Source organism: Vigna unguiculata, chromosome 10 (assembly GCF_004118075.2).
Source record: "Vigna unguiculata cultivar IT97K-499-35 chromosome 10, ASM411807v1, whole genome shotgun sequence".
Classification (NCBI taxonomy): Eukaryota; Viridiplantae; Streptophyta; class Magnoliopsida; order Fabales; family Fabaceae; genus Vigna; species Vigna unguiculata.
The window spans coordinates 5,273,194-5,296,077 of record NC_040288.1 but is presented as its reverse complement, the minus strand read 5'-3'; the positions used below and the strand labels follow the sequence as shown (position 1 = coordinate 5,296,077).

Genomic DNA, 22,884 nt, shown 5'->3' with positions numbered 1-22,884 from the left:
TAATGAAACTCGTAAATGTTAATTGAAAAAAGTGATATATTAGTAATACATGAAACAAATCAAATCAGAGCAAATACTAAATTTAGTAGTCAAATTCATTGCCCGAATTTCAAAAGGAAAATAATTTTTTTACTATTAAATTTTGATAATTTTTTCTTATAAATATAAGAATGCGGTTACCTGTTTGCATGTGATGTTGAAACGATGTGATGTTGAAACGAAAACAGAGACTACCTACCAGATAGAAAACAGAACACATAACAAAATATCAATATTTCTGCCTTTATTTCATATTGCACCTCTTTTTGTAAGTGGATTTCTTAATGATATATTACATGTTTATATGTCTATAAGGGTAACAAAAAGAAAAACAAGTACAATAAAAAGCTCCAGTGAAGCCGAGGAAGCACAATGTGAGGAGTGAGAAACAGGGCTAAAATAAACATGAATTTCTTAACTATAAACTATACTCTCAAGAAAAACAAGGAAAGAATGGAAAAAATGAACATAAGTAAAGGATCCCGTGGTTCTTAAAGAAGATAAATGACATAGCAGAAGTCACATTACAATTTTCTTTATGAATCTAAGGAGAGAATTTTTTTTCCTTTGGTTTAGACTCTTTTTTGAAGTAATTTTATTCCGCGCATATAGAATAGAAAATTGTGTTCTTCACAAGCAATCCATGAGCAAAAGTCAGAAAAATCTCCACCTTGTCTCCAGATCCTAAATTAGACTTTATACCCTGCCAATCTATATCATTAAAGGATATGATTGTGTCATTGTTGTGTATATGCAATGTGCACTTTGTGTAATTAACAATTAAGACACTTCTAAGACATTCAGCTGCCACGATTTCAGAGGTTGATAAATAAAACACACACAAAGCCATTCCCTTCATGACACGATTCTCGGGCACTGTGAAGGAAACAGAATGTCCCTCACCCATATGGGCCAACCAATAAGTTTCATTGACAACTGGGAGAGAAACATCACACCACTCACTGTATGCCAAATCCTGGACCATGAGATAAAAAAGTTTAGGCATCTATCTATGTTTTCTATCAATGTTTTAATTATATATTTTTGTGGTTAGGGATTGAGAATAAAACAATTTCCTTGTATAGTATAAGCATAATCACTTAGTTAATTGATAAATAAAACCATATAGGTTTGGATAAGTTGAACAGAATAGTGCTAAAAGGTTAGAATTGTCGTTTCTATTAATTATTAGCTAAAATGATGGTGCAGGTAATAAAAAAATGTAAAGCTAAAGAAGAACCTTAGGTATGTTATCGCTGAAAACATTGAAGAATTCATCGTATGCTCCGACACCAATCAAAGAACACCTGAGTTGTTGCTTTGAAATTTCTGGTTCTATAATAGATGCAAAATATTCTACCAGAATATTTTGTACTTGTTTAGATAGTTGGAACTCGGTGTCACATTGCACCAAAACACTTCGAAGATTTTTGAGGCTGCCATGCAATGGTTCAATATCATCCCAACTATTATCGATATCCATGCACATTGAATGAATATAAGATATGGGATTCATTGTTGGCGACATCCAAGACCGAATGATAGAAGGAAAAAGATTACGTAACAATCCCTCAAATCGACGTAGGGATATATATCCAATGCTTTCTGAGTTTACAATTGAAAAAGGCACTTGTTTCATAGGTTTATTCTCAGCAACTAGAGTTATCAGGGATTTCATTTGCATCATATCTTTTTCCAATAGGAGAATCTTCAAACAACCAGAAAGAATGAGAGATTTTAAAGATTTCAACTTCCTTATCTCCTTAGGGAGATATCTTAGACCTGTACAGTCCTTCAGATTTAGCAGTATAAGATTTCTGAGAAATCCAATAGAATGGTGCAGTTCGTGCAATCGTGGACAATCTTTGAGAATGAGACGTTCAAGACGTGGTAGTCCGATAAAGTCAGGGGTTTGTGTTAAATTCTTGGAGTGACTAAGATTAAGAACTTTTAGCCACATTAAAAACTACAGCAAGATAAGCAAGATAGTTTATTTGACAAATATTAGAGATGAAATAGTAAAGGGTCACTTGAAAATGGAAAGTAATAAAAACCTGGGGTTGTTTCCAGACGAGTCGAAGAAGACTGCGTTTTAAATCAATTGCTATTGCATCATTCAGATCAAAGTCGATAGATAGATTTTTTGAAGAAAACCCTTGCAAACTCATCCATCTCAATTTCTTAGAGCGACACTCAGAATTTTGAGCGAGTTTCAGCAGTCCTGATGGTTCTCTTATGGATGACAGAAGTTTCACAGGCAATTCCCTAGAGGATTTCTTCCCCTGTCATTTTAAAGAGAAAAGAAAAGCAAATGCATTGAACATGAGAAAGCAAACGCTACCAACAGAAGTTCAAAACCATATATAAAGAATATTCTTACTGTATTATTTGTCAATACATATGAATGATCAAACCGTGGACTCTTCATCCAAACTTCCTCTTGTATAAATTTATGAACAATTTCTCTTCCCATGTCTTGTAACAAAGGATGCATTGTAAGTTTGTTGTTCCTTTTAGCTTTGATGAGGTTACGATCTATGAGAAATCTTATTCCATTATCAGCATCTACTCCACAGCTCTTTAGAATCTTCGTAACATAGGCTCTGTCCTTACCAACAAAGGAACAACATACGTCAAGAAATAAATCAATTTCCATTAGATTATGTAAACCTCCAAAGCTTGTTTTCAATTTCTTTTGAACATCATACATGGGAATTTTCTCTAATAGTGACACTTTCCACCTCCATTCTTCTTTCGTCCTTTCAAATAAACTACTTCCAATGACTTCAAGAGCCAGAGGTAGTCCTCCACAATAAGCAACTACTTCCTTTGCAAGGTCGTCGTATTCTGCTTTTGGTTTTGCTTCTCTAAATGCGTGCCAGCTAAGAAGCTCAAGCGACTCATTTTCGTTCATTACGTTTATCCGAAAAATAGAATCATCTTGAGCTATCCTCGTCCTTAGTAGGTGTTCATGTGCTGTTGTAATTATTATTACAGTTCCTTTATTGAACCATGCATGATTTCTCCAAAGATCTAATAATGGAGCTTTCTCATCTATATTGTCAAGTACAATCAACACCCTTTTACCAAGAAGCCTTTGCTGAAGCATACGTCTTCCCATCTCAACGCTATGTATCTCCACCTTTGATTTAAGGATATCCGACAGAAGTTGTCCTTGTAAATGAGCATACCCTTTGGTTCGACTAACTCGCGCAATATCTTCAATGAAACTTTTTTCCTTGAATGTGCCATGAATATGGTTGTAGATGGCTTTGGCAATGGTGGTTTTACCAGATCCTTCCATTCCACATATCCCTATCGTACAAACTTCCGTGGATTTATTTTTTATAGTTCGAATCACATCTTCCACGTGGGACTGTAATCCAACTGGAAAATTAGTAGCAGACAAAACTGATAAATTAAGAACGCTCTTAACAATTGCGTCCACTAGTTCTGCATCACTCCTTCAAGTACAATAGCAATTATAGAAGAAGTCATGTATTACCCAAACTAATTAAAGTTCAAGGTTAAAATCTGGTTGAGTGAGTGAGTGATTTACCTGTGATTGCTCTCATCCCATCCAAAGAAATTTGCAGCTTTGGTGAGTGCGTATCTCCACCTGGACATGCCATGCTCCAGTTGTTTTCCTGAGAACGTTTGGTGAGCAGTTTCTGTGAAGGCTTTTCCAAAATCACCTTTCTGAAGACGTACATCAGATGGCTGAATTTCGTAGTATACAGGCAGAACATGTCGACGATAGGTTTCGTGCCACTGAATGATTTGTTGAAGTTGATGAAGACACCAGGCAGATTGAGAATAGGTTTTGGTGAAAACAACTATTACTACCTGACACATATTCAGGATAGGTTCTTCGGTATACATTTCCTTCACTGCATTCTGGTGGTGAAGGAAAGTGGAGATTCCAACAGAAGTGAGGACAGAGTCGAGATGAGAAACAAATTTCCTTTGGATGTCTTCTCCAGCAAAGTTGATGAGCACATCGTACATCCGTTGGTGTTGGAAAGATGAAGACGCTGATTCCATGGAAGTTCAGATAAATGATCTGTGCAGACACCAAACCATTCAATGTATAGGCAGAAGATTAATATTATTCTTTGTATTCCTGTAAGCGCGTTAAGACGTTAAGAAAAAAATATTACACTTATAACAATATCTAATTCCAAAAATTTTAACAATTCTTAATTTAATAATTTAATCATAACTTTGGCTGACAATTACTTACGATGAGACCAAAGCAATAATTAATGATATTTTTACGATACATCTTTGACTTGTAGCCATTGCGCTTGTCATCTCTATTATATTAAACCCTATTTACGATTAAACATTTTTCCCCTAACTTTATGTGTTTGTACCTTTATGCATGTGATTTATTCTTAATTTTTTTCGTCACAGTAGTTTTAAAAATTTTGGTTTTAGTTTTCGCAGCTATTCTTTGTTACAAAACTGCTGAAGTGACAAACATAAATTAACATCAGACTAATGTGATTGAATTTAAAATCTATATTGACATATTACATAAATTAAAACAAAAGTATTGCATCTTCAGGCTCTACATGAACTTAAAGCAAAAGCTTTCGTATATATTGTTTTCCTCCCACCTCACCCTTTTTTTTCTTAAATTTTTTAATTGGTCCTACTATGTCGAGAAAAATATTGTATATAACTTGGTAGATTATATGAGAATAATAAATATGCAAATGATATCTAAATTTAAAGAAAATAAAAAATGATACTAATCCAAGTGCATCCTCATTAATAATAGAATTAAAAATCTCCGGAAACCGGTATCGTATTGGATGGAAACTCGGGTTCTATATTAACGGCAATGGTACAAAAGTTAAATGGAACTTTTGATCAGCAAAGAATGGATATAATTAAGAAAGAGCACTTAAGGGGTGCTCTAACCCTTATACAAAACAATCTAGTACAAAGCTAGAACAATAGCATAACCCTGAACAAAAACTATGAGATAGGCTTGTGGATCCAAACACAAAGATCTAGCAGATTCAGCATAATAAAGTTGATCCGCCTCCTTTGAATTGCTATCCTAATCCCTTCTGCTTCCACAAGCACCACTTCATTGTGTTTTGGTTGCTACAGAATAGAACAAGCGTAATGGAGGTCTGAAAATATGCTGCATCATAAAATAGTTATGAACACAGTGGAGGGAGATCTTTATCGCTGGTAGTGTGTCCTTTTAAGCCTTCAGCAATAGCATCCAAGTTATTCCAAATGCCTACAGCTTCACATGTAACTACAATATGTTTTGAACCTTGATTTGTGTTCCCTTGTACACAGTCACCACCACGATACAATTCCATTTAGCTTTTGAACACCTGCAGTTTGATACCTATCACACTGGAACACACAACATTACCGTATCACATGGATTTTAAGCATGTAAATGGGGATAAAATCCAATCACTATAAGAGAACGATGTAGTAGGAATCTTATGTTTCATCCATACCCAAGCTACCATTTGAGCATGACTGAAAATTTCTATAGGGTCCACTTTCCTTTGCTTAAAGATTACCCCATTCCTATGGTTCCAAATTTCCCCTATAGTAGCTAACCACATACCTCTCCAAGCTAGGTTTTGTCTACTATTAAGATTAGCGAGGTGGAAGTGGTTAAAGTTCGCCCTAGGATTGATATGGTGCACATTACATACCCTCAACCATCTATCACACATATTCCACACCATTTGGGCCACCCTACAAGAGAAGAATAGATGGACTATGGTCTCTTCATGTGTGCCACACAAGTCGCAGAGATTATGTTGTAATTGAACCCCCTTTGCTAGTAACTTATCCTTAGTCGGTAACTTTTCCAAAAATACCCTCCATCCCAGTATTTTAGCCTTTGGGGTTACCCTTGTGCTCCACAACATTGTAAACTCTTCATACACTTCATCTTCATCGTATATTTGCAATGCTTTGTAGGCCGATTTTACTGAAAACATCCCATCCTCACATTCTTTCCATTTCCAAGTATCGGGATATCCCTTACGTAATCGTAGGCCATTAATAGCTAGGAGAAGTTGTTCCTCCATATTTGACTCCCAAACGAATTTTTGTCTCCTCCAACTTAGGTCCCACTCCCAACGATCGTCTTCCCAGTGTCCAACCTCCCCAATAACTCTATCCTTACACTCTGATATCGAATATAGCCTAGGGAACCTACATTTAAGTGTTTCTTCCCCTGCCCATATGTCTTCCCAGAATTTCACTTTGTTCCCTTCACCTAACACCCACTCAAAACTTTTATCAAACCAGAGTCCTTGCGTCGTACTCCCACACACGTTATAGATGTCCATCCACCATCTTGACGCAGACCTCGATATGTTAGAATCATTAAGGTTCCTCCACGATCCGTACTTTGACTCTAAGACCTGTTTCCATAACCCTTTATCCTCCATTCCTAGTCTCCATTTCCATTTTGCCAAGAGTGCTACATTAAATAGTCGAATGTCCCTTATGTCTAGGCCCCCTACCTCCTTTGGTTTACATATCTTTTCCCATTTGACCCATGCTATTTTCTTGGCTTCCGAACCCCAACCCCAAAGGAAGTTTCTTTGGATTCTTAAGAGCTTATTGCTCACACCTTTTGGCATTTTAAAAAAGGACAGGTAGTATAAAGGCAAAGCAGATAAGACAGATTTAATTAGACATAACCGACCAGCCATACTTATTAATTTACCTTTCCAAATAGATAATCGGGTACTGACCTTCTCAATCATAGGCTGCCAGAATTGTGTAGATCTTGGATTTCCTCCAATTGGCATTCCAAGGTACACAAAAGGGATTTTCATATGTTTGCAGTTTAGGGTAGTTGAAAATACATTTAACATTGATTCATCTAGACCTAACCCCCCAACTTTGGTTTTGGAAAAGTTAACCCTTAGCCCAGATGCCAGTTCAAAACTTCTTAATATGGCTTTTAACACTCGTGCATTTTGAGATTTTGCTTCACACAAGAAGAGAGTATCATCTGCAAATTGTAATAACCCCACATTTACTCCATTAGACCCAACTTTTATCCCACTATACAAGTCTTTCTTAGCAGCTTGTCTCACTAACCCTGCCAAGCCTTCTGCAACAATAAGAAACAGGAAGGGGGCTATAGGATCCCCCTGCCTAAGACCTCTTGTAGGAACAAACTCCTTAGTAGGACTCCCATTAACAAGGATTGACACCGACGAAGTACCCAAACATTCTCTAATCCATCCAATCCATCTGTCACAAAACCCCATTCTCTTCATCATGTAATATAGAAAGTCCCAATTAACTGAGTCATATGCTTTTTCATAATCAACCTTTATTATTACCATTCTCTTTCTTTTTAGCCTATACTCCTCCACTGTCTCATTAGCTACCAAGATACTGTCCAAGAGACCTCTTCCTTTGATGAATGCTGATTGAGAGTAGTCTATAACCTTTGGCAACACAATCTTAAGCCTATTTGCTAAGATCTTAGATATTACCTTGTACACACAGCCAACTAATGAAATTGGTCTATAATCATCCAAGCCAAGAGGGTTTTGCTTTTTTGGAACTAGTGTTATGAAAGAAGCATTACCCCCTTTTGGGATCTTCCCTCCTCTCCAAAACCATCTCACTGCTTGATTAAACTCGTTCTTCATCGTGTCCCAATTGTGCTTTAAGAAGAAGAAGTTAAAACCGTCCGGACCTGGACTCTTCGATTCACCACATTGGTTTATCGTCTCCTCTATTTCCTTATCACTTATTTCCTCAACTAGTAGCATATTGTCTTCCTCAGATATTGTTTGGAACTCTATGTTTCGGAAGTTGATACTAAAAGATCTAAGCGCAGAAAACCTTTTTTGGAAGACCTGTCTTACCTCCTCTCTTACCTTTGTTGGATCCTCACACCACGTCCCATCCAAGACCAGCCCTTTTAGTTCATTCGTGGCCCTTCTCCATCTTATTCTTGAGTGAAAATACTTTGAGTTAGTATCCCCTTGTTCTATCCATTTAAGCCTTGCCTTTTGATTTAGTAGCCCACTTTCCTTGTGCAAGAGCAGCTTCAGTTCACTTAATAGTTTCATGCGCCTCACCTTATCATCATCTTCTAAATTACTTTCATCGTCTTTTCTATCCATTTCGTCTAGTTGTAGGAGAAGGTTTTGTTTCTTCAAACCTATGATTCCAAACACCTCTTTGTTCCAAACTTTTAAATCAAACTTCAGCTTTTTTAGCTTCTCTTTTAAAATGATCATTGGATTACCCTTCCCAATATATGTGTCCCAAGATTGTTTTACCACCTCCTTAAAAGTAGGATCAGATTTCCAGATATCGAGGTTTTGAAAGGTTTAGGTCCCCAATCGATTGTGACTGATTTCAACACTAAAACACAATGATCTGATACTTGCCTTCCTTTAATGTATTGTTTACTATCAGGCCACTGCTCTAACCATTCAATGGAGACCAAAATCCTATCTATTCTGCTCTTAGCTGATCCATTTTCTTTGTACCAAGTATATTTAGCTCCAATCAGTGGTACATCTAATAGCTCCATAGATTCTATGAAATTATTAAAGCCTTGCACCTCTTTTAGCGTTGTATTACCACTCGGATTAATGCCCCTTCTTTCCGTCATTTTTCTTACTGCATTAAAATCACCCAAAATACACCAATGACTACATCCTACCCCCATCTTGATATTGATTAATTCCTCCCACATTTTTACTTTTTCATTAAAGTTACATGAGGAATAAACGTTAAAAACTGCGACTGGAGTTAAGACATTATTAACACTATTACAATACTCACCAAAGACACCTATATACGATTCACCTGCAATGTGCTTTGCTAGCTTAAATTTGTTTTTATGCCAAATTGTTAAAATCCCTCCCGAGTTTCCCACTGCCGGTTTGCTCACCCAATCAATATTGTTATCCCCCCACAGGTTGTAACAACTAGATGGTTGCAGATCACTTAGCTTGGTTTCCTGAATACATATCATGTCCACTCCTTCACTTGCTAAAATCCCCTTTAGATATTTCCATTTGTGACCCCCTCCTAGACCCCTTATGTTTATACTAATGATCTTCATTAACAACTATGTTCTTCTCTCCATTGTTTTTCCTTTGATTCTTATCCCTATTTTCCATGTATGCTAGTTCCTTTAGAATTTCTTCCTCTTCACCTGAAAAGGTAACTCCTAATTCTTTTGCTAGGCTCCAAATAGTTGCAGATTCAGAGTTACTCGATTGGCATCTTGTAGACCAGAACAGTCTATTACAATTTAAGATATTGTCATCAGATAACGAGTTACAAATAGTTTGGACCACTGACCTGAGAAGTTTCCGCTTACTAGCTTTGCCCTTGTTCAAGACGTTGCGATTCTTGGATATTGGTCGTTTCATGCTTGATTCTCCTTTCCAGAATTGTCGTCTCTCCTCGAAGTCTTTTGGATCCATAATTGATTCTTTGATTAGCGTCATATGCTTAGATGTTTGATGTCCCACTAAATCTTTAGAGTGGATCGCTGGATTGCTTATAGTCAAAATTTTATTTGTGTCGTGCGTAGATTGGAGAAGCTGAGTTCTTGAATGTTGCACTTCAAATTTCCTCTCCCTGGACTCACGTTCGACGTATTGACGTTGTTCTTCATCATGAGCTTCAAACCCTTCCCTATGGTGATTGAGCCCCAAATATTCACGTCCTGGGTGCGTGTTTGTTAGCAGAGGTGTTGTATTACATTTAATTAAAAGCTCAGTAGACGGACCAGAGTTTATGACTTCTGGGTCTGCATTTCCATTAAAGCCCAACTCAGATTCCTTGACAAAAGACTCAGAAAACCCCTCACTAGCAGATTGGGCTACCTCTGCTATAGGCCCAAAGATAGGAGTAGCGTGATCTCGTATGGCTGATTTCGTTGCAGGCATAAAACTTAAACCATACTCATTTATAGGATCTGTGTCTGTCAGAGCATCATCCAGTTTAGGCTCAGACGTTCCACTTCCAGCTTTGGATCCACAACGGTCGGGAATAGAGACGTTACCAATCCCACTTGACAATTCCGGTATGACTTGGGGGCACTGGTCGATTAAGGCTGCCGGCGATTGGATCGTCTTTTCCTCTTTCATCTTTTCCTTCTCAGAATCAAACAAATTTTCGTTGTCGCACCATTCTGATATAGAACTGAAATCAAATGAGCCATTGCAGCTTGTATTGCAGTCAGAAGACAAGTTATTTTCGTTAGCGCAACAACATGTGTGATATGTTCCTCCGTTGGTTTCTTCCTCTAAGACCACATTATATATTCGCCCGTTTATTCTCATGCTTTTCTGTACCCAGATTTTCGTTCCAATTGGGACTTTAACGTTTAGTCTGGCAAATTCTAAGCACTCCCAGGTAAGAGTTTTTTCATCTATGGAGACTAGTGTCCCTATTGGAGCCACGATTTTACCAAAACACTGTTGTGACCATAGGTTTAGAGGCAATCCTCTACATCTGACCCACACCAGCTTGTTTTGAATTGTCTGAGAGGAGTTCCAGGGTGTAACAGAATCAAAATTTGCTTCCCACCACTCCTTATTCTCTCCTATAAGATTACCTATCTCTGCACCTTCAATTCCTTGAATCAGTATTGCATTCTCACCCAGGTACTTTGCATTCAGACGACCCAACCCATTTTGAATTACTTCCTCCAGAACCTTGTTAACTTTTGAATAATCACTTACTCTGGCAATATGGCTTCCTTCCATCCAGTTGATGTTCGCCTCTTCTGTGTCAAAGGATATGCCTTTCCATGCTTGATTGGATGAAGTGGTAGAAGCTTTTACAATTTGAGCAAAAGTTTGATGGCGCTTGACTTCTCTCCAAACCTTCCGAGTATGGGGTGGCCTGTTTGCTTCCAGAGTATTAGGTTTCTTAGCTACTTTCCACCAATCTTCCCTTCCATATCTGGGTTTCTGTCTATCATCCCTTTCGTATCTAGGTTTGTTGACATGCAGTTTGGTGGATCCGATTCTGATTGAGTCTAGCTCTCGTTGGAAACTTTGTTCATTCTTCACCTCCAAAAATCGAACAAAACCAAACCTATGCCCCCATTTGTCTAGTCGTCGCGAGATGAAGATATCCGTCACCTTTCCCCATCGCTGGAACACTTTCCACATTTCAAGCTCACCATAGCTGTACGGAAAGTGAGAGAAGAAGAAGGTGGAAGTCCTCCCTCCCCGCCCGGCCATCGTCGATTAACTATAACCAAAAGAAAGTATTAAATTTAAGAAACACACTTTTTTCTGGCCTAAACGTGCTGCGAAAGAATCAATGCCATGTTTTGTATCTCCTTCTACATCAGGTATAAAGTTAAATGGAACTATTGTGAGTGAATGAATATTTAGCTTCAAACCTCATCTTGCTAAAATTAGGGAGGATTTTGAAGTGTCTCTATTTTGAAAAAAAATAAAAATTTGGAGATAAAGATAGTTGTAGATGCTAAGCAAGCAAAATTAAAGAGAAAAAAGTTGAATATCGTTGATGAAGATGATGAAGAAAGGGAGAGTGTGGAAAGAGGACATATGCGATTTGGTTTTAAAAGAAAACAATCAGCTGCCACTATTAGTATGGGGGAAGTCAAGCAATTATAAATTAGATGATGATAAAATGATACAAAGATGAAGTTGATGCTCCAGTAGTTGAAGTCTTTTACACTACTATTCATTTGCAAATATGTGTGAACTGATTGGTAAATATGGAGTTGGCTACAAACCACCATCTTATCATGATACTATAGAGAAGCTCTTGAAGCAAGTTGTGAACAAAAGATATTTAATTCTTGAAGATTTTAAGGGTGACTAGAAGAGAAGTGGTTGTACCATTATGTCTGATGGTTGGACGGAAAAAAAAGATGTTATATTTCCAACTTTTTCGTGAATAGTCTTAAAGGAACAATTTTTCTTTATTCACTTGACATCTTAGACACTTAAAAAACAACTGATAAAGTATTCAATATGTTAGATGACGTTTTTGAGTTTATTGCAGCAGAAAATGTAGTTCAAGTTGTTACTAATAATGCTATAAATTTCAAAGCAGTTGGAGATTTGTTGATGTAAAAAAGGGAACAATTGTATTGGACTCCATGTGCTGCACATTGAATTGATTTGATCTTTAAAGATTTTGAAAAGAAATTGAAGGTCCATGAATCAACAATCAAGAAGGGAAGAAAGATTACCATATACATTTGTGGAAGAACAATGTTTATTTCATTGTTAAGAAAGTTCATTAAAGGTAGAGACTTTATAAAACCGGGTGTGACTAGATTTGCACAACTTTCTTTACTCTTGCCTGTCTTAATGAATTGAAGGCATCATTGTTGACCATGTTTAGCTCCTAGGAGTGGAAGACAAACAAGTTTGGAACTTCATAAGAGGGGAGAAGAGTAAAACACATTGTACTAGACAACCGGTTTTGGAAGAATGTCTCCACATGCTTGAAATTTGTTGCCCCTATTATGGTAGTCTTAAGATTGGTGGACTCAGATGTCAAACCAGCAATGAGTTTCATTTATGAAGAGATTGACTATGCAAAATAAAATATTAGGTTCAATTTTAACAATATTAAGAAGAGGTAAATTTTCAAACTTTTACTCATTCAAGGTTTATTTACTTATGTGTGTGATCGAGGTCATACCTGACCAAATAGAACATGTAAATGTAATACTCAGTAGTTAAACCAAGGTCGTCTCCCAGTGACCAACCTATCATTCAAAGCTTTCCAGATTGCCATTCAACACAAAGGAGGGGGTTGGCATATTAAAATTCTTACAACAAATTAAATGAAATGCAATAATGATTAAAACGTACTGACTTCCTTGATTCAAATACAATTTCACTTATCACAGGCCACCAAATTAACACCTCTGCCTACTCTCAATCCACTAGACAATAACTTACTAAGCGAAAAATATAATCCAATTTCATTATACAATTAAGCAATACATACATCCATGAATTTGTGATAGTCAAGCTACATACATTAAGCATGAATATAACCCAACCCAAACATATGCAATTAATATGTAAATTAAGCATAAACAGATGAACCAAATACATTCCACGAATTCAACATAAAGACATGGCAAATTTCACAAAAACAATCTCAAAGCTTCATTGCATTTTTCATCAAGGAGTCAATATACGAATTTAGCAAGCCATGTACAAAATAGAACAATAAACCCTAACTTGGGTCTTATTGAAACGCAAATTTAAGAGCTAATGAAAATTCTAAGGGTTAAATATATTTTTGGTCCCTTAACTTTTTGTGAATTTTGAAATTAGTCCATTTTGAAACTTTGGACCAATTTAGTCCTTCATCTTTCGAAATACGTGGATTTAGTCAAACAACATGTTATCAAACAACATGTTATGTTCAACAATTGAACTATGATAAAGGGAATGTGTTAATATACTTTTATATAACAAAGAATATTTATAAGATTGACATTGAGGTTCTTACCAATCTTTCACTTGTCTAAGATGGTTGGGGGAGGGCGGTGCAAGGAGAAAAACCACACCGCAAGGTTCTCCCTCAGGAAACCACAAGTAGCTACCGATGACGGCTGAGAAGAAACTAAATTCATTGCTATGTGTTAAAATGACATTATATTCACAAGTTAACAAAGATGACTTACCCAACAACATAAGTGTTGTGAATAGTCCAAGTGTGAGTCAAAGTTCCACATTGGACAGAATGGACAAAAGTTAAACACTATATAAGAATAAAGACCCATAACATCATTGTCTTAAGTTTTTGGAGTTAAAAGTGGTGTCAAAGGCCTTATATGTATAACACTAATGTCATATAAACCCAACCATAAAGGAAAAAATAAAATTATTTTCCTCGTTGAAATCATTTGGTCACATATGCTTAGGTGTCAATAAACTTGTTGCCTTCATGAGTGAGTTGGGGTGTGTATAAACACAAAATTGATTTCATATAAGTAAATAGATAAATAAATCATATATATATATATATATATATATATATATATATAATGACTGAAAGACTTACATCATCCATAACTAAATAATGGTAATAATGTTTTAAACTTAATTTAATTTGAATTGTAATTTTAAAATTTACTTCAATTGTATTTTTCTTTAAATTGTAAAATATGTGTAAATAGTAATTTTAAATTTGGACCTATTATATATGCTTTATAAATTTAGGGAGTTCGTGCAATGGAAGACAATGAATTAGGGGGGAAATTGAAATTAGCATGACAAGTGTGACGCTAAAACAACTTTATATTTCTTCAAAAAGATGTGAGTTTATGAGAATCGTTCCAAGGAATGTAAGGAAATAATCACAACAAATAAACTAATAGTATGAGAAGACAATGTAAAGGTCGAATGATAACAACAAAATAAGATATAGAGATGTCAATTTAGATCACTCCATAGGCTTGACCCTGAGTCACATAAAGGCCAAAAAAAACACCCCATTGGAAAAGTCCACCACGAAAAATGCCCACAATAACATTATGGGACAATGTCAGTATATGGGCTTCCTTTTAAACATAAAAAATATTAATTTTTTAAATTATATTGGATATATAAGCAACATTTAGTATGAAAACTAAAACTTTAACTCGAACCAACCTTCGACCAGAGTTTACCCGTCTTGACTTTCATTGTGGGTCACCCTTTCTCAACCTTGCTCTTGACTGACCCGTCACGAACTTCGGCTCGACCAACCTATCTTAAACTTGAACTTGAAGCGACCTGTCTCGACCTTTGATTCTTCCCATGTCATCTCGACCCTTGGCCTAAGCCAACTTATCTCCATCCTCAGCTTGACCTGGCCCATCTTTGGAAAAAATGGTTTGTGTCGACCTTTGGCCTAGCAAGGCCCGTCTCGACCTTCAGCCCAAGTTAACATCGTCTCGAGCATCACCTGACCTATTCGCCATTAGCCTAGGCTGACCCGTTTGGACCTTCGATTTAGATCAGCCCGTCTCATTAGACTGACTTGTTAGCCATGGGTCATATCAACAACTTTAGTGGTGAGTTTGTTTAAATTATTGAATTGTCCTCACTATGTTGCTATCAACAATTCTTACTACTTGTATTCTCCAAAGTCATAAGAAAATGGTGATGCAAGAAACATTGAAAATGCAAAAGTCCTTGGGAAAGGTCAATATTTCCTCATCTCAAGTTGCATTGATAATGGACGAGTTCCTCTACGGCAACAACTCACTACAAAATATTCATATTTAATAGGGATAATTTACTCCAGGTTAATATAACCCCAATAATGGATTTAAGAAACTAAGGGTTTTAGAACCTCTATTAACTGCCAAAGGTTTGTTGTGCATTCGGTCAAAATCTACCACATTTCGGTGAAGGTTGACTTGGTCAAATTTGACCGAATTTCTATCAAGCTCGACTTTATTGAATTTGGTAAAATCTCGGTTGAACCAGACTCAGCAGAATTCGACAAATTTTGGTCGTGACATATTGGGTCGAATTCGGCCAGGACTAACTCGATTGAATTCTGACAAATTTCGAACGAAGTCATTTCAAATGCATTTCATGATAACAATTGAGTTATTAACACCGTTTGACATATTTTTCTTCAATGTTAATTGAGAAATGCTTGAGAAACACATTTGAAATATCAATTAAACTTAACAAAATTTCGTTAAAAGATCTAAATTCATACATTTCTAAAAATAGAGTACTAAATTGGTTCAAAATTTCAAAAATGAACAAATTCCATTTTTCATTAAAAGTTAAGGGATTAAAACAAATTTAATCCAATCATCTTTTGAAGAAGGCCATAAAACTACTATGGGCATAAACAAAATAAGAACAACATAATGGAAAGTACTTGAGTAAGGTAGTAGCGTAGCCTGACCAATGACCAATGAAAAAAAGGGGAGAGACTTTTATAATATGTATTTGTACTTCATGGTGTTTAATGTAAAGTTTATACATACATCTTATGCATAATATATTTAGCCGCCCGGAGTTTGGCAAATAAAACAGGTGGAACAAATGACTTTTTTGCAGAATAAAAAAACGTGACTCACATATGATGTATAAGGGAGGATGGGAGTTCGGGGAAAGATACTTTGGCAGGATATATAAATCTAGAGTTGTCAAAATGGGTAATCCGACCTGACCTGGTTCGATCCACCACGGGTTGATGATTTATTGAGCCAACCCAACCCGACTCACTCTTTAACGAGCCAAAAAAATTTGAATCCGTCCTCGGCCAACCACGGGTTAGCGAGTTAAACGGGTTGGCTAACGGGTTCACTTAATTAAAAAAAATACAATATTTTTATTTTATTTTTAGTCAAAACTAAATTATAATTCTAATTAAATTTTAAATAAACTTTAATACAATCTAAATACAAACCAAAATAAAAAAAATAAGTTATTTATGCGTTGGCTAAAAAAAATAACCTAACATGACCCAAATGTAAAGCCAACTTAATAAAAAACACTTGTGTGACCCTTTTATCTGCGGGTTGGTGAGCCGGATTCTAAATGAGTCAGCTCAAAAATCAACCCGTATTGAAATTTGTAAAAGAAATTCAACCCAACCCGATCCAAACCCGTAGTGAGCCGGGTTGGCTCGCGGGTTCCAACCCATTTTGACACCTCTATATAAATCAAAAGATGTATTTGTGCGATTAGTAAAATGTTTATTTTGTTGTTGATAAAAGAAAAAAATAACTAATAAAGGTTTTAGTCCATGCATTTCCTTTTTATTTTAGTTTTTGAAAATATAATACTTTGTTTATGTATGTCAATTTTGATTTTAAATCAAACCACATTAGTTTGTTGTCATGGTCAGTCACTTCAACAGTTTCAACAGAAATTAGAAACATTTTTTCAAAGTACAGCGATGAAAAGATAAAAATAAAAGTTCAGAGATCAAAATAAAAATAAATGTTAGGGAAAAGCATAGGTAACTGGGAATCCAAAACTGCATTCTTACTTTCTACTTTTTTTTATTATAAAAATAACCTCTTTCTGAAATATATGTGTATTGTGTATTGTGAGAGATGATCATGTTATTTAAAGCGATATTAGCATACTATAAAAAGAGACTCAATATTTTTAAAATAAAAGTCAAGTTAATATGTAATTTTAAATAAAATAGATAATATTTCATAGTGATTAGCGTAATATATTATTTTGTGTTTCAAAGTGGTTGTTGGTTCGTAGTAAAACAGGTTCTGCGATGGTCTTAACACGCTTCCACGATAATTAAAAAAGTATTTTGAATCGCTTTCACAGTGTTTCATTATTATTGCTTTCTCTTCTAACTATTCCATTACCTCTCATCAATTCCTTCCATGGAATTCGCAACTTCATCATCCAAACTCCCACGCAAGTACGATGTGCTCATCAGCTTCAATGGAGACGACATCCGCAGGAAATTTGTTTCTCATCTCGATTCTGCTCTCTCTGCTGTTGGACTCACCACTCTCCTTCATTACGAAAATGCAGTGAAGTCAACGCATATCCAACAACCTATTCTCAATCTGTGTCGAGTAGTAATAGTTGTTTTCACCAAAACATATTCTCAATCTGCTTGGTGTCTTCATCAGCTTCAACAAATCATTCAATGGCACCAAACTTATTGCCGACATGTTCTGCCTGTATATTATGAAATTCAGCCATCTCATGTACGTATTCAGCAGGGTGATTTTGGAATGGCCTTCAAAACAACTGCACAACAAACATTTTCAGAACACGAACTGGAGCATGGCTTGTCCAGTTGGAGCCACGCACTCACCAAAGCTGCAAATTTCTTTGGATGGGATGAGAGCAATCACAGGTAAATCACTCACTCAACCATATTTAAGGATAGTGATTTAACTTTGTTAATACATGACTTCTATTTAACTTGAAGGAGTGATGCTGAACTGGTGGACAAAATAGTCAAGAGCGTTCTTAATTTATCAGCTTTGTCTGCTACCAAATTCCCAGTTGGATTACAAGACCCAGTGGAATTACTACTTCAAGCTATAAACAATAAGTCCATGGATGTTTGTACAATAGGGGTATGTGGAATGGGAGGATCGGGTAAAACCACCCTTGCCAAAGCCATCTACCATCAAATTCATGGTACATTCATGCAGAAAAGTTTCATTGAAGATATTGCACAAGTTAGTAAACCAAGAGGGCGTATTCATTTACAGCAACAACTTCTTTCAGATGTCCTAAAAACAAAGGTAGAGATACACAGCGTTGAGATGGGGAGAAGTATGATTCGAGAAAGACTTTTTCGGAAGAGGGTGCTCATTGTACTTGACGATATGGATGACTATCTTCCATTATTAGATCTAAGGAACAGTCGTTCATGGTTAAGTGAAGGAACTGTAATAATCATCACAACAAGAGACAGACACTTACTGAGAAAACATCAAGTTGATTTTGTTTTTGAGATGAATCTATTGAATGAAAATGAATCCCTTGAGCTTCTTAGTTGGCACGCATTTAGAGAAGCAAAACCAAAAGAAGAATACCATGACCTTGCAAAAGCAATAGTTACCCACTGTGGAGGACTACCTCTGGCTCTTGAAGTCATTGGAAGTACTTTATTTGAAAGTACGGAAGAGGAATGGCAAACTGTATTGTTTGAATTAGAGGAAATTCCCATGGATGATGTTCAACTAAAATTGAAAATAAGCTTGGACCGTTTACACAGTCAAATGGAAAAGGATTTATTCCTTGATGTATGTTGTTACTTTGTTGGTAAGGACAGAGCATATGCTACGAAGATCCTAAATGGCTCTGGAGTAGACGCTGATAATGAAATAAGAACTCAACATGGCTATATAGTAGATGCTGATACTGGAATAAGAGTTCTCATGGAGCGTAACCTCATTAAAGTTAAAAGCAATAACAAATTTGGAATGCATCCTTTGCTACAAGAAATGGGAATAGGATTTTTTCGTGAAATTTCCGGAGAGAAACGTTTGAAGAATAGTCAACTGTTGTTTGATGTGGACGTAGAATATGCACTGAAAGTAAATTCGGTAAGAACATTCTTTGTATTTGGTTTGAAACTTCTTTTGAAAGTGTTTAATTTCATGCGCCCAATACACTGTTTTTCTTTGGTCTTTAAATCACAGGGGAGAAAATCCTTTGAGGTATTGCCTGTGAAATTGCTTTCAACCAGAAGAGAAATATCAAGACAGACCAAAGATGCTCTAAATTCTGAGTACCTTCCTCCGAAATTGAGATGGATAACTCTGCATGGGTTTTCTTCACAATACTTACCTAACGGCTTTAATGTGCAAGATGCAATAGCTATTGATCTAAAACACAGTCTTCTTCGATTCTTCTGGGAAGAACCCCAGGTTTTATTACGAGCCATCTTTCCTTAAAACACAAAGCTTAATTAAAAAATAAAATAGTGACTTGCTACTATCTCATTCTTTATATTTTCGTCTTTAATATTTATCAAGAACAACTTTCTTGGTGTAGGTTTTGAGATCGCTAAAAGTCCTTAACCTTAGTCATTCCATGTACTTGACAGAAACACCTGACTTTTCGAGACTACCAAGTCTTGAACAGCTCATTCTAAAAGATTGTCCCAGATTGCGCATAGTACACTCATCTATTGGAGATCTCTGTTATCTTATACTGCTTAATTTGAAGGACTGTCAATGTCTAAGCAATCTACCCCGAGAGATATATAAGTTGAAATCTCTAAGAACTCTTATTCTCTCTGGGTGTTCGAAGATTTGCCGAATGGAAAAAGATATACTGCGAATGAAATCCTTGATAACTCTAATCGCTGAAAATACAGCTGCGAAACAAGTGCCTTTTTCAATTGTAAGTTCAAAAGCCATTGGATATATATCCCTACGAGGATTTGAGAGATTATCATGTAATCTTTTTCCTTCAATCATTATTCGGTCTTGGATGTCGCATATAATAAATCCCATATCTTATGTTCATTCATTGTGCATGGATATAGATAATAGCTGGGATGATATTGTGCCATTGCTTGGTAGCTTGACAAATCTTCGAAGTGTTTTGGTACAATGTGACACTGAGTTTCAACTATCTAAGCAAGTACAAAACATTCTGGTCGAATATTTTTCAAATATTACAGAATCAGGAATTTCAATGCAGCAGTTCAGGTGTTCTTTGATTGGTGTTGGAGCATACCATGAATTCTTCAATGTTGTTAGTGATAACATATCTGAGGTTCTTCTCTAGCTTTTCCTTTGTTTATTACCTTCACCGTCATTTTAGCTATTAATTAAGAGAACGTAAAGTAATCCTATTAAAGTATCTAATAGAAACTATAATGTTATACTTTTAGCACCCTTTGCTTCTGCAACTAAACAACTTCGTCGAAAAGTATCTGATTTTAATAGTCAAATAACGAAATGATTATGCTTTGACTAAGTACTAGGAAATTGATTTCTTCTTTCTTGCTTGACTAATTTCATAATTGTTTTATACTCAATGATTGTATAAACTGAAAGAGTCGAAAACAGAAATGGATTCTAAATCCCTAACGACGAGAAGGTGATGTATACGCAAGAAACTACTAACCAAATTTATTTAAATTTATTACTCTTGACATTTTTTAATTGTGTATTACATTTTGCAATTATTAACTACAAGTATGATTGGTGGAGACAATTTGGATAGCAAAATTAGACCAATATGACTAAGCTTTTTATCTCATGGTACAGGTATTGGCAGGCGGTGAGTGTTGTGATGCCTCTCTTCAGTGTGACAACCATTCTTATTGGTTAGCCTATATCGGTGAAGGAGATTCTGTTTCTTTCACTATGCCACCACATCATGACGTGAAGGGAATGATTTTGTGTGTTATTTATTTATCAATCCCTGAAATTGTGGCAACCGAAGGTCTTAGAAGTGTCTTAATTGTTAATTACACAAAGTGCACATTGCATGTACACATGCATGGCACAATAATTTGCTTTAATGATATAGATTGGGAAGGTATAAAATCAAACCTTCGATCTGGAGACAAGGTGGAGATTTTTGTGACGTTTGGTCATGGATTGGTGGTAAAGAACACAAGACTCTATCTTATATGTGGTGAATCAAATTACTTGGAAACAAAACCTAGGCTAAAGAAAAATTTGGTCATTAGATTCATAAAGAAAGTTGTAGAATGACTTCTGATAAGCCTTTTATCTTCTTTGAGAACTGCAGGATCCCTTTAGTTATGGAATTAATCTGTGTCCTTCATTGAAATTCATTTTTTTCCATCCTTTCCTTTGTTTTTTTTAGAGTATAACTTATAGTTAAGAAGTTCATGTTTACTTTATCCTGTTTATCACTCCTCACATTGTGTTTCCTCCGCTTCACTTGAGGCGTTTATTGTATTTGTTTTCCTGTTACTTTTTGTCAATTCTTTTCCCTTTAAAGATATAATATCTCATAAGTATTTTTCTTAAAAAAAAGATATGCATATTATGAAATAAAGGCAGACACTGCTATGTGTTTTATTTTTGTGTGTTATATAGTCTCTGTTTTCATTTCAACATAATAAGCAACGTAGCACGATCTATTTTCATTGTTCCTCTGTTTTGATTTGTTTTATGTATAATTAAATATATCAATTTTTTGAATTGAAATTCATTATAGTTTTCCGTTTTAAATTTTTAATTTTCAGTTTTCAACTACTTTTATTTTTTCAAATATAGTCATGAAAGAGATCCATAATCTAGAACATTTTTGTACCAATGAAAGAGATCCATAATCTAGAACATTTTTGTACATAGAAATTCCAAAGCATTATTGTTGAAATAACAGACAAAAGGAATGGTACCCAAGAAGGTCAAACAAGAAAGTTATTGGTCGAATTTATACTGTATCTCCTTCTGAAGGAGATAAGTTCTTGCATATTTTGCTTTCTCACGTAAAAGGACCACCAGTTGGGAATGCCTATTATCACCAAATGAAACATATATTTCACACATTTAAAAAGGCAGTTGAGAAATGGGAATTTTTAGAAAGTGATAATAGTATTCATGAATGCTTAGTTGAAGCATCAACTTTACAAATTTCATATGCTTTACGAAGACTATTTGTGACCATATTATTTTTTTGTAACCAACTGATGTTAGAAGCCTTTGGAATCAATTCCATACCTTTATGCTTGAAGATTATACTTCAACCAACACTTCTGTCAGTAAGAACTTTATTCCTATGTTATTGAGGGATTTAAATGACCTTTTAATTCAATATGGTAAAATAATCACGGATTTTTATTTGCCAACTTTAACTTATGATGCATTGGAAACTACTTTAGTACCAAGAATTATCAATATAGATACCTAATGAAGATGTTGACAATGTACACAGATTGAATCATGCCCAATTCATTGCCTTCAATACCATTTTAGATGTAATCAACTATATTCAAAGTCAGGTATTGCCAGGAGGAACCAGTAAAACATTCTTTTACCATACATTAATTGCACATTGTAGGAGTAAGGGTCAGATTATTTTAGCTACATCCTCCTCGAGTATAGTAGCAACATTATTACCGAGTGGTAGAACTGCACATTCTCGATTTAAGACACCTATCAATGTCAAGGCTGGTTCCTTTTGTTCGATAAGTAATCAAATCAGATCTTGGAAAGCTAATAACAAAAGCAAATGCAATCATTTGGGATGAAGCACCCATGATTAACAAATGTTTTGGAGGCACTAGAATGGTCATTAAAGGACATTCTAGATTTTGATGTTGGGGGGAAAGTGATCATATTAGGAGGTGATTTTCATTAGGTATTGCCAGTTGTTCAAAAAGGTACAAAAGCACAAATGATTT

At 35.6% G+C, this 22,884-nt stretch overlaps 2 protein-coding genes across 8 annotated transcripts; one reads left to right on the top strand and one right to left on the bottom strand.

Moving 5' to 3' along the window:
- Positions 1–478: 478 nt before the first annotated feature.
- Positions 479–4,159, bottom strand: LOC114165807 (TMV resistance protein N-like). Of its 3 annotated transcripts, XM_028050392.1 has the most exons (6): positions 3,599–4,159; positions 2,748–3,503; positions 2,420–2,642; positions 2,094–2,321; positions 1,280–2,005; positions 479–1,015 (listed from the first exon to the last, which is right to left on the bottom strand). In XM_028050392.1, exons 1-6 carry the CDS (start codon positions 4,081–4,083, stop codon positions 635–637), a joined length of 2,799 nt encoding a protein of 932 aa, XP_027906193.1. In that variant the 5' UTR covers positions 4,084–4,159; the 3' UTR covers positions 479–634. The 3 variants fall into 3 exon arrangements, with proteins under 3 accessions (XP_027906193.1, XP_027906192.1, XP_027906194.1); XM_028050391.1 differs by having other exon boundaries at positions 2,420–3,503; XM_028050393.1 differs by having other exon boundaries at positions 2,420–3,415; positions 3,599–3,808.
- Positions 4,160–17,337: 13,178 nt separating this feature from the next.
- LOC114165880 (protein SUPPRESSOR OF npr1-1, CONSTITUTIVE 1-like) lies at positions 17,338–21,302 on the top strand. Of its 5 annotated transcripts, none has more exons than XR_003599811.1 (5): positions 17,338–17,889; positions 17,965–19,417; positions 19,545–19,895; positions 20,041–20,273; positions 20,771–20,986. XR_003599811.1 is itself a non-coding variant. In XM_028050498.1 (5 exons), exons 1-5 carry the CDS (start codon positions 17,405–17,407, stop codon positions 21,221–21,223), a joined length of 3,030 nt encoding a protein of 1,009 aa, XP_027906299.1. In that variant the 5' UTR covers positions 17,339–17,404; the 3' UTR covers positions 21,224–21,302. The 5 variants fall into 5 exon arrangements, 4 of the variants coding, with proteins under 4 accessions (XP_027906301.1, XP_027906299.1, XP_027906298.1 ...); XM_028050498.1 differs by having other exon boundaries at positions 17,339–17,889; positions 19,545–19,950; positions 20,771–21,302; XM_028050499.1 differs by having other exon boundaries at positions 17,340–17,889; positions 17,965–19,093; positions 19,190–19,417; positions 19,545–20,273; positions 20,771–21,302.
- The last annotated feature ends 1,582 nt before the right edge of the window (positions 21,303–22,884 follow it).

What these genes read in the sequence shown, in the direction of transcription:
- LOC114165807 (XM_028050391.1), bottom strand. Translation starts at nt 4,083, where the DNA reads ATGGAATCAGCGTCTTCATCTTTCCAACACCAACGGATGTACGATGTG. An exon ending in TGGGATGAGAGCAATCACAG is followed by an intron (nt 3,504 to 3,598) that starts GTAAATCACTCA and finishes TTGTACTTGAAG; the next exon opens with GAGTGATGCAGAACTAGTGG. An exon ending in TCAGCGATAACATACCTAAG is followed by an intron (nt 1,016 to 1,279) that starts GTTCTTCTTTAG and finishes CTCATGGTCCAG; the next exon opens with GATTTGGCATACAGTGAGTG.
- LOC114165880 (XM_028050497.1), top strand. Translation starts at nt 17,405, where the DNA reads ATGGAATTCGCAACTTCATCATCCAAACTCCCACGCAAGTACGATGTG. An exon ending in TGGGATGAGAGCAATCACAG is followed by an intron (nt 17,890 to 17,964) that starts GTAAATCACTCA and finishes TTTAACTTGAAG; the next exon opens with GAGTGATGCTGAACTGGTGG. An exon ending in TTAGTGATAACATATCTGAG is followed by an intron (nt 20,274 to 20,770) that starts GTTCTTCTCTAG and finishes CTCATGGTACAG; the next exon opens with GTATTGGCAGGCGGTGAGTG.